The 11,773-nt window shown below is 36.1% G+C and overlaps 1 protein-coding gene across 1 annotated transcript; it reads right to left on the bottom strand.

Annotated features, from left to right (window-relative positions):
- Positions 1-6,629: 6,629 nt before the first annotated feature.
- Positions 6,630-11,533, bottom strand: LOC149561545 (uncharacterized). Its single transcript, XM_089825180.1, has 3 exons — positions 11,304-11,533; positions 10,925-11,084; positions 6,630-6,897 (listed from the first exon to the last, which is right to left on the bottom strand). Exons 1-3 carry the CDS (start codon positions 11,353-11,355, stop codon positions 6,849-6,851), a joined length of 261 nt encoding a protein of 86 aa, XP_089681306.1. The 5' UTR covers positions 11,356-11,533; the 3' UTR covers positions 6,630-6,848.
- Between the last annotated feature and the right edge of the window lie 240 nt (positions 11,534-11,773).

Here is an 11,773-nt window from a genome sequence, read left to right as displayed (position 1 = left end):
GAAGTCTGTGGCCTAGATTAGTATGAAAGGAAGCCTTCCTCTCTCATTTTGGAGGAGGAAAATTTTCTATAATTTGGTTTTTCTACAATCCACTTTCATGATCAAGTAATCAAGTTTTCTTCCAAGAGAATTCAAGCAAGCAAATCAAGTGAGCAAGCAATCACCCATTCAAGCATTCAAGTTCTCCATTGAAGATCAAGGATTTTAGTATTCAAGCCTTTGAAGGGATTTGGTTCAAGCATTCAAGATTCATCATTCAAACCCAAGATCCATCCATCATGGTGGTGTGATCTTCCTTCAAGATCCTTTGTTCATCTTCAAGATCTATTCATTCTTCCTCAAGGTGGTTTCAAGCATACAATCATGGAGGTTTTGATTTACATTATTGAGTCCAAGCTTTCATGTTAATATACTTGTTTACATTTCAAATACAATTGCATATCTATTGAATATCATAGCTTCGTTGTTAGATTTACTTCTACTACTTGCTAGCATTCTCTAGTTCAATTCCATTATTAAGGTTGATTCGAAGCCAAGGTTTGACCAAGGCAAACCCCTCATCCAAACAACAAAGCCGTTTTTCTTGTAGATACAGGTGTGGGACAACGAATATCAGTGCATATTTGAGTACCCTTTTCGTTGAACATTCAGGATCCACAAACATAATTTCTGTTGGAGTAGTGCAGGTCAAGGTCAAAAATAAAGGGTTCAAGGTCAACCTAACTTAGAAATGAAAAAGATTTCTGGGTTTTGTAGATCTCACAGTTCTGATTAAAGCTAGCAAAAATCAACTATTTCTTAGACTGTTTGACAGGGTTTCCAACAGGTTCTTTTTCAGATGTAAGTACTTTAATCTCTTCATTTCAATATTAGTATTTGCAAATTTACATTCCATCCCCTTACAATTCAAATGTATGTATAAGAGTATGGGTTTAGGGTCTCTTTCATGTGCATTATTTTAAACCCTATTCAACCATATTTTTACACATTACAGTAACTTATAATGAAGTATAGCTGAGAGTTCTAGTGATGGGGAGTCAATGACATATTGAATATGAAATAAACAAAATCATTGCCATTCATTAAACTAAAGCAATCAGAGGAGGAGGTTAGCCCTAAGTGAGTCAACATCATAATTCTTATGATGATCTAGATAAGTAAGACCATTACAAGTCAATAAAACTGGAGAGTTGTTTCTTGTTCTTATCTAAATGCCTTCCTTAGATTATCATAGTCTCATAATGGATGGAGTTGTTTGAGTACTAGATCAAATTAAATAAAAAATAAACATATTATTGGATCACTAATATCTTGAAAATAATAATAGCCAAATGAGATCGTAATAATCAAGAGTAGAAGCCAAGATAAGGTTTTGATGCTAGGCATCGCAAGATATTCAAAAGATCTCTTTAGAACGAATACAAGGCATACAATTCCATGTTATACGAGATTTTATTAGTCAACCACTCATGTGGGAGAAAAATAGATCTGATTTGGAATGAGCAAACAAGGAAAGACCTCAAGGAGGCTCTTTTGGCTGAATATCATAATTTAGACATTGAGAAGGAATGATGTGAGGATGTTATTAGTTTTGGAGGCAATACAAATATCGTTCACGAATGACTATCTTTAATTGAACTTGATAATGACCAAAAAGACTCTATAAAATGGCGTAAATGAGAATTTTGTTCCATTCCCATTGTTTGACAAATGGTTATATGGAGGGGTTTTCAAATTTGTTGTATATGGACATTCATTGGAGCAACTTGTATCAAGGATGTTGATGTACAAATAAGTATTTATTATCCTTGAGAATTACATTTATCTACTCATTGTAGTCTTTCTCTTAATTGTATTTAAACGTACTATAAAAAGTCATTTGCCTTGATATTTTCACGTGTCTCTAAGGTTGATCTCGTAGGAAAAGAAGGTTGGTACTTTACACATGCTACCAAATAATGTGCAAAACTCAAAGAAGTTTTGATCTAGAATTCATTAGTCATCTAATAATCATGCTAGATAGAGTGAGACTCTTGAAGTGAATATTTTTAATGATTAAGATTATGAGTATCCTTCTATATCAAGAGGGGGTATGATACTTCATCAGAAGCAACCTTTTACGAAGGAGTCAGAAGATTGATATTAGTTTTAGAGGGAGTCTGACATTCCATCAAAAGCAACCTTGATCGGAAAAAGTCAACAAATTGAGAGGGAGAAGTTCAAAATGAAATTCCTTGTAAATACATTATGAAGCTTGAGGCGAAAATCTTTGTTCCACCCTCTAGGAGCAACTATGGTGTATCCACCCATTGTCTCGTTTCATGGTGGATATCATGAGAGTTACTAGTTTGCAAGTGGATTATGTCATGAAAGGTGACAATCTTTCATTCATCTATTTGTAAGGTGACGATCTTAACAATGGCTTGACCTATTATCATGACAAACTACATTAAGTTGGTGTCCCAGAATGTACTGGAGATCGTGATAACAAGCGTATCATGATAGACTGCATTAAGTTGTTGTCCTGAAATGTGTTGGAGATCATGATACTACATTTGGTTTTCTTGTGTTCTTGCTCTATTATCATGATATACTACATTAAATTGTTGTCCCAAAATGTCTCAGAAATCATGATAACAAACATATCATGACAGACTACATTAAGTTGATGTCTTGGAGTGTGTTGGAGATCATGATACTTTCATAATGGAGACTACATTAAGTTGATGTCCCTGAGATCATATTTTGTATTCGATTGACTACATTCAGTTGTTGTCCCAGAGTATCTCGGAGATCAGATAATTCATATCCTTCTAGGATATATGACTATGTATTTGTTGGTAGGCATCATGATGTTGATGCTAGTATTCATATCACAAAATATGAGATTGATAAGATTGCTCAAACTCATATCACCATTTTATTAGATGATAGTATTGATCAAATCCTCTCTCAAGATCATGATACTCAACATGATGGACTATGTTAAGTTGTTGTCTTTGAGATCATGACTATTATTTGATAGACTACATTCAATCATTGTCCCAGAGTTTGACAGGATCAAATAATTCATATCCTTTTAGGATATATAATAACATATTTGATGGTAGGCATCATGATCTTGATGCTAGTGTTAATATCACATAATATGAGATTGATAAGATAGCTCAAGATCGTATCACCATTTTATGAGATGGTAGTATTGATCAAATCCTCCCTCAAGATTCATGATACTCATCATGATGGACTATGTTAAATTGGTGTCCTCGAGATCATGACTCTTATTTGATAGACTACATTCAATTGATGTCTCAAAGTGTGACATAGATCAAATAACCCAAATTCTTCTAGGATATAACATATTCTTTTCGTAGTCCAGGGTCGCCATGTTTGAAATTTGTGTGTTCCCGCTCGGTGTGTTTGATCCACCTAGCGCTCTGTGCTTAGTCCATGGCTCCTCCCAACAGCCCCTTCGGGGTTCCACTTCAGCCTACTTCTGGTCTTCGTCCTGTTGGGGGCAAATCCTTTATAGTGGCTACATTTGAAGCTATCATCCATGGTTTGGGGGTTCTTACGGTAGAGCGTCTGGTCTTGTCCTCGGTGGTGAATCCCGTTGCGGCCAGCTCTCCGATTCGATTAGTTCTGGATGATGAAATTGTTGATGAAATCTCTCTCACAACTACAAACTCCTCTCAGATAGCCACTATCTTCAGATTCTTGGGATTTTAGCCTTCACTTAAGGCTCTTCACGCTTGGATTTTCAAGCATTAGGAACCTCTGATTTCGGGTTCTATCCATATTTTCTCTACAGCCAAGGGTTTCTTCACGTTAAATTTGATGATGCTGAGGATGGGAGGGCTATTTTATGCAACCGCTTCAGTTGGGAGGAGTGTTACCCTCTATTGGCCAAACCTTGGCACGAGGGTTTCAATTTTGCAGTAGAATCATTTGCTCATATGCCTCTCTGGGTTAGACTCCCTAATCTCCCCCTTTACCTATGGTTGGATTTAGTTCTTGAAGCTACGGGAGATGCCATTGGTGACTTCCAAATGGTGGACTCCAAATCTTCTGATATCCTGCATTCTACTTATGCTTGCATCCTTGTGGTGGTGGATATGTTGCAGAGACTCCCTGAGAAGATCAAACTTGAGGCCCCTAATGGTTCCTGGATTTAGACTCTAGAGTATGAAAGAATTTCTTTTTGTTGTAGAGTTTGCTCCGAGACTGGTCATGTTGTTGTGCGCTGCCCTGTGGAAGTTAGGAAATCAAAGAAAAGACCCTCTTGGTGGTCTGGGGCTCTGGGTCAACATTACTCAATCCTTAAAGATGTTGATCGTAAGGATGTCTCCCAGTCTGTGGTTGCTGAGGGCGATGGTTGCCCTGCTTTAGTTGGTCCATATATTGATTCGTTGGAGGATATGGCGACAACGGGCAACAGTTGCCCTGATTCGGCTACTCTAGATCTTGATTTGTTGGAGGATATGGCGGTAGTAGGCTCCTCTTCCTTCGCAGTTCGAGTTCCGTTGGTCAATGGTTCGGAAGAGATCTTACCTGCTTCTCTAGTTGGGTTAGTTGGCGAGGCTTTGGTTTGGCAAAAGGAGGCTTCTCGGGTGGAGGAAGGTTGGGCAAAGGTTAAAGGCAAAAAAATACAAACATTCCCAATATTCCTTAGGCTGTCTTCTTAGGTCTCACTCTTTTGGGGGTAGGAGGTCTTAATTGTTTAGAGTTATAATTGGTGGCAAAAACACACTGTGTTATCTATAGGGTTTCCTTGGTCCCCCCTTGTGGGTTGGGGACCTGTTTCTTCTTTTGTTTATAGCCTCTTTATTAGGGCTCCATAGAAAATCTTTTGTGTAAAGGGTTTCAGGCACCCTTCAAAACTTATTTTCCTTAAAAACATATTCTTTTGGTAGGCATCATGTTCATGCACATACCAAAAGGTAATCAATATGATGAATATCATATAATTAGTATTTCTTGTTGAATCATACTTCAGATGATATCGAAAGATAACATCTAACTTGATGGATATATGTTGATACCCTTAAATATGTCATTTCAAGAATATCATATTGAGATGATTTCTCACTATATGCTTGAGAGCATAATGTGTTTTTATAACAATCCTCCCTAGCTAAAAGGAAGTGTTAATGTTGTAACTTTAGTTGGATTAAAATAACTCGAAGACAATTCTTCTATGGTTATTGGTTAATTATCAATTAGACAAACCCTCATATATCTATGTATATAATTATTAAATATATTATATATGTACTAGACATGTCTCTTCTATGTATATTTATATAACATTCACTCTTGCAGTGATCCTATATCTCAATAATAGTTTTTTTTTTTAAAGAGGGGTAAACGCTTTGACCTGGAGCTATGAACCAATGAGGCCACAAATGGGGGACTTCATCCCCATGAGATTTGAACCTTGATGGCAAGGATAACAACACAACAACTTAACCATCATAACATGCCACTATTGGCCTAAAGGGTTTGTGGTAAACCTAGTGTGACTCGAACCGGAGTTGATGCGTAGCACCGGGATCATTAGCCTAACACTACGCCTCACGACTCACCTTCACACTAACTCGGCTACTCACTCACCCTTAAAAGGGTTTGTGGTAAACCTAGTGTGACTCGAACCGGAGTTGATGCGTAGCACCGGGATCATTAGCCTAACACTACGCCTCACGACTCGCCTTCACACCAACTCGGCTACTCACTCACCCTTAAAAGGGTTTGTGGTAAACCTAGTGTGACTCGAACCAGAGTTGATGCGTAGCACCGAGATCATTAGCCTAACACTACGCCTCACGACTCGCCTTCACACCAACTCGGCTACTCACTCACCCTTCAAGGGTTTGTGGTAAACCTAGTGTGACTCAAACCGGAGTTGATGCGTAGCACCGGGATCATTAGCCTAACACTACGCCTCACGACTCGCCTTCACACCAACTCGGCTACTCACTCACCCTTAAAAGGGTTTGTGGTAAACCTAGTGTGACTCGAACCGAAGTTGATGCATAGCACCGGGATCATTAGCCTAACACTACGCCTCACGACTCGCCTTCACACCAACTCAGCTACTCAATAATTGTTACTAGGTGTTAGAAGTTTTCATTTTTTTAGCTAAAAATAGCTTCTAGAACAAATTCTTAGCCCCTTACGAATAACCAAATATTATTTTTTCAAACTATATAATATAATCAATATATAGATTAGGTTTATTTTATCTTGTAAGAAGGAATTCTCTCTCTCTCTCTCTCTCTCTATATATATATATACATGTATACACACACACATTTAAATAGATGATATATGTTCATTAAAATACTACAATTTTAAATTCTAGTACACTTTTCAAAAATAAATTTATATTTTAAATCTTTTTCATCAAAAAATTTAAATTATTTATATTAGTTTTATTCACCAATAATATATATAAGAAAATTATTTTAATACATCATACCCATTTAACCAGAATATCAAAACTTTACACCTATGACTTAATTTAACAGTTTTTTTATAAATATTAGTTATATTTTATTATTATGCACACAATATATTTAATCAGGCCAAAACAAATAGCATGTTTATCTACATGATTGAAACAAACTTCATAATTGAAGGGCAAGCTCTTAGTTTTACTTTATGTCTCAAAATATATAAGTTGGAAATACAAACCATTAAATAACTGAAGTCCAACAATCCCATAGGGAAATATGATTACAATGCACAGCAGTTCAATGAATGAATTTTAAGCCATCCAAAGCTACAACCTTATATCTAATTATATAATATCAGCAGGTCCAGGAGCCTTCCTAATTGCTTGCACCAACTCAAAGACAGCATTCTTCTAACACGCAGCAGCAGCACAGAGCAGCACAGCTGCATAAAACAACAGAAAATAATTGCTTGCTTCACAGCAATAACGGTACAAGAAGATATTTCTTAACCCAGTTATTCCTTTAATAATCTATTTGTCACAAGCATTGAATTAGATACTGACGTAGGAATGAATTGACCCTACCGTGTCAAGTCTGAGATCCAATTCATTTAGATTTAGAATTTAAATTAGTTCTACAAATATGCCATGCTTATATGTTCCAAATGCTTTGATAATAGAAGAAAAGTTGCAAGATAAAATTTTAAAATAGGGAAGCTATAATCCTTCTTGTTATATATTTCTTGTTGTTTATTCTTATGATGGACTGTAGAGTGTGATCCGAAATGTTGATGCTAAAAACAAACACTCATTCAAAACCAGAAATCTATGATAACAGCTATAATCTTTGTCTGTTCTGTTGCTAATTAGGAATAGAATTTAAAGGTGTTGTTGGTTTTGTCTAGTACTTTTTATTTAATTATTTTGAAGATGGAGATGATTTGAATCAAAGATTATGTGAAAGTTTATATTTTGAAGTGACCAAGACTGTTGGGAATATGAAGCTCAATGGTCACGTGCCCATTGACATCCAATGGCTCTTCATTTGAAGACTGCATATCAATGTATATTGGAGATGACTGCATATCTTCATGCAGTCATGTAGTATATTGTATATTATGGATTGGATTAATATAAGAGTTCTCAGCTTGCAAGTAGATGTAAGCAATTATCAAACTATTATAAATTGTCTTTCTTATTTTATTATTATTTCGTTTCTCTGCTCATTTTACAGACTGAACATGAATTGATATTCAAAATTAGAGTGCATCTTAAGGTCATGTGCGATGTTGAAAGAAACCCTTCACTTTAGATAATTGTGTGGATTCCAATTTGTTTTCTTCTTTGGATTCAGTTATTTTTCCCCATCTTGGAGGGTAAGATGGAGTGTTCTTATTTCCTGAAAGCTGCAAAAGCTGCAAAAGCTGAATTAATATTTCCCTAGAAATGCATTTGCTGGTTTCAGCTTTTGCAGCTTTCAGAAAATTTGTAATCTTGAGACTGGTAGTCAAAATTAGAAAACAGAGGACCAAAAATAAATATCATATCTTTTTAAGTATTCGAGGCCAAGGTTAAAAAAATAGAGAAGGTACTAAAATTTTGAGAAAGTATGCAGGCAGAACATAGAGGTCACAATGAAATCATGTTAGAGGTTTCTCGTCTCCCATGAAAGAAGGTGCAACAGTTTCCTAACGTAGACCAGATTAAAATGAAAGGGCCTCACTTTTATTGAAGGAAAAGCAGTTTCTGATAAAGATAAGAGGAAATCAAAATGGGAGCAAAATTTGGACAAAAGCAGCTTATCCTTCTTTCATAGATCTGCCACAGAGGCGAGAAGCATGGGGAGTTTTTTTATATAATGACCTTATCTTTTATGATTACCTTGTCTATGTTGATAGATTCAGGAATCGAAACCACCCAAGATAGATTAAATTTGATCTTCAAAGGTTTATGGCAGCAGACGTTTGCTTTAATTACCTGATTTCATCCTACATTTCCTGCTTACTTTTCCACTAAGAAACTTTTCCTTTGAAATGTTGGTTTCCTGATGATTCTTAAATGCTGCAAGAGAACCTCAATATTACATTCTGATCTAGTTCTACCTTTACAAACTTTCATTTCTAAATTTGTAAAAATGAAACGTGATAGTACTGGTCAACGATGATGTCTAAAACTAGCCTACCTTCTGAGCCTCTTTTTCCAACTCTCCTCGCACATTTTTTAACATTTCATGAAGTTGAATGATTCGCCAATTATCAACATAAAAATAAATTCAGTGCAGTGTATAAGTCATAATGGACAAATGTGCATGAACTTAATTGATTATTATTTACCAAACGATACAATTCATACAGGATCGGTACGAACAGAATCCATAATAGATGATTATCTCTGTAAGTGATGATATGGAGATGATTATCTTTTGTAAGTGATGATATGGAGTTTATGGAAGATATTGTTCCTGAATCCGTGGAAATGGTGTCTCACCGTCTGGCATGAATTTTTTTGTCGGTTTGATGACATCTAGGGTTTTGGCTCTCATGGTGTATGTCGGGAAGCTGGATGCATATCGCAAACAGATTCCGAGGCATTTGGTAGTGTCCCACCGCAAGGGAGTCTGGAAGTGGTAAGTAGCTATGCTCTGCCATTGTTAAAGGGCAGAAAGTCTATGAAACCCCTGCTGCGAGGTAAGGTTCTAAAAAGTATCAAGATTTCGAAGTTAGATGATGCTGTTAGCCCTTAGGTTTTGCCGGCGGTGCTGATTAACATATCATGCAGGGGAATTTTTCAAGGGTATTTGAGCGCCGAGGGCTGAAGGCATGGCGCTCTAGGGTTTAGCAGAATTATAAGTCTGAGCAATGTACTGCAGGTAGTTGGTTTTTATCTAATGCAGACAGCATGCAGCTTCTCTTCTGATGTGTTCCCTAACTTATATTCGGCAATTTCGCAATTGCTAAGCTAAAGGGGTTTTCTTTTTTAATGAATACTGAATCGCATACAACATTTAAAAAGTAGTTGGAATGAGTGCTAAATGTACAGATCATTTTCATGATAGATGAGTTCATTTCATCTGACTTATATAATTTTCTAATGACCTTTGAATTTTGATGAGTTGGAATAGTTGAGACTAGGGTTAGAATAAGTACTGTTCATCTCTATTTAAATACTCAGTTATAGAATTCATGAAGTTTGAATCTTGATAGCTTCCTGCAGTTGGAATAGATGTAGGATGGTAATTCGAGTTGGAATAGAGGAGAGGACCCGATACTTGAACATTCTAATTTTGCGCTTATCAAAACTCTACGTAAAAAATTCAAATCACTCCTAATTTTTTTCAGCAGCTTACTTGGCGAGTCGTCTACTTATAACTAAGGTTTCAAGTCCACGTCACTCGTTATGATGCCACATCAACATGCTTTTTACCAAGTTGTCGAAAACAGCCCAAAAAAAAGTGAGATCAATGATCGTGCATAAAGGATACCCATAGTTGAACAGCTGACGTGGCATCACATCATTGGTTACTTTTTAGATCAAAGGGTACATTTCCATTCATTTTTTGGTAATCATCATTGTACTAACAACTTTAAAGTCAAGTCTATCACAACCATTGGAACCCGTTCAAGTACAGGGTCCTCTCCCCTAGTTAGGATGGTAACTTGAATTGGAATAGTTGAGATGAGTGCTAGTGTGCTCCTCATCCTTAAAGACAGGTTCACTTCCCCATTTTAACAATATCACACAAATCTTGATTAAAAAAAAAACAACTAAACTTTTTATAAAAAGAAGGAAGAATTTTACCTTTGACCCATAACTTCTAGTAATAAATTAAATAATAATTTTACATTTTATAGATACACAAGATAATAAATAATTTTGTATGTTAATAAACATTTACCTTTCACTATTAAAACTTTCCTTATTTAAAAAAATTATTATTATAAAATTATAAGCAATTAATTACTGTAGAATTCATTTCTATAATATTACAACTAATTAATTGGCCAAATTAACTTGCCTCCACTCCAACACTCTTTTTCACCCATCTAAACAGGCCTCAGAAAATAAAAGCCACAGAATTTATCCACACCTAAAACAGATCTAGTAGAAAAAGAAATTTATGACAAACGGGTAATTGCAGCAATGGTTGGCAATAAACACTGGACAGATACTGAAAATAATTGTTTCCACAACCATATTTTTCAAACCCCAACTAAAATAGGGCACATCACCTCAGAATCTCCAACATCGACTATCCTAACTAGAAGTCTATTGAATATAGAAAATGAAATTATTAATGATAAGAGATTTTTCAGTTCAATTGTGTTCAAGATTTCGGTAGGCTTTTATTTTTTTCATCGATTTTCAGATCACCAATCTTAGAATGTGATCCAGAAGTCAACATTATTAAATCTAGAAACCCCATTTTTCCAACAAATTTAAAATTAGTTACTCTAAATATAAAGAACTCACCATCCCTTCCAGAAGCCATCTCCTCTGGATTGCGTCTCGGGTGGAGGTCCTCCTTGAACAGGGTAGACCTGTTGTGGATACCCCTCCTGCGGGTACCCTGCTGGAGGATACCCCTGTGGTGGTGGAGGGTAAGTCTGGGGATAGCCACCTGGAGGATACCCTGTTTACATTTTCTTTTAATTAACCATAAAACTACTAAGATCGAACAAAATTAACAATAATTAAAGCAGAATTGGACAGATCTTACAAATAAATCATTAGAAAGACACACAATCCAATCTATCAGGAATACAGGCACTTCCAACCATTTGTAAAACGGGCATTTCAGTCGCAGAATGCTCTTTGAAACGGGAAAAGAAAACGAGAGAATGAGAAACACCTTGAGTAGGGGGAGCTCCAACAGGAGCTTGCTGCTGATTGTAGTAACTCATTCGCAGTAACTAAAGAAACAGAAAAATGCAGGGAAAAAAGGCTGCAAATTATACGCGTCTTCTCGCAACGAAATTGAGATGAATTCTTCCTCTTGAAAGGCGAAAGCGCGTAATTTTATCTGGTGTGACAACGATGTTTTTAGATAGGCGAGATTTTCCATGAAACTCCCGCGAGGTCAATTCCAATTGAGTTGGAATTGCCTTTTAATGAATGTTTGTTAGCTTTGTGCGGCTCTTCCAATAATTGCTTATGAAAATTTGTTAGGGTTTGGTTAAGTTTGGTGGGAATCTTGATGGGGGATAGAATGGGTTGGGTTGGGTTGGGTTGGGTTTTGGATTTTATAATATTTATTGTATTATTAGGGGGAGTTTGTTTTTAATAGTTAGTTAAAACTTTGTTTATAATGGAGTTATTGAA

This window comes from Cupressus sempervirens, chromosome 4 (assembly GCF_028749045.1).
Source record: "Cupressus sempervirens isolate cs-2001-9-10 chromosome 4, ASM2874904v1, whole genome shotgun sequence".
Taxonomy (NCBI): Eukaryota; Viridiplantae; Streptophyta; class Pinopsida; order Cupressales; family Cupressaceae; genus Cupressus; species Cupressus sempervirens.
Note: the sequence above shows the minus strand (reverse complement) of the source record. Positions and strands in the feature narration are given on the sequence as shown.

What these genes read in the sequence shown, in the direction of transcription:
- LOC149561545 (XM_089825180.1), bottom strand. Translation starts at nt 11,355, where the DNA reads ATGAGTTACTACAATCAGCAGCAAGCTCCTGTTGGAGCTCCCCCTACT. An exon ending in TGGAGCTCCCCCTACTCAAG is followed by an intron (nt 11,085 to 11,303) that starts GTGTTTCTCATT and finishes AAATGTAAACAG; the next exon opens with GGTATCCTCCAGGTGGCTAT. An exon ending in GATGGCTTCTGGAAGGGATG is followed by an intron (nt 6,898 to 10,924) that starts GTGAGTTCTTTA and finishes TGTTTTATGCAG; the next exon opens with CTGTGCTGCTCTGTGCTGCT.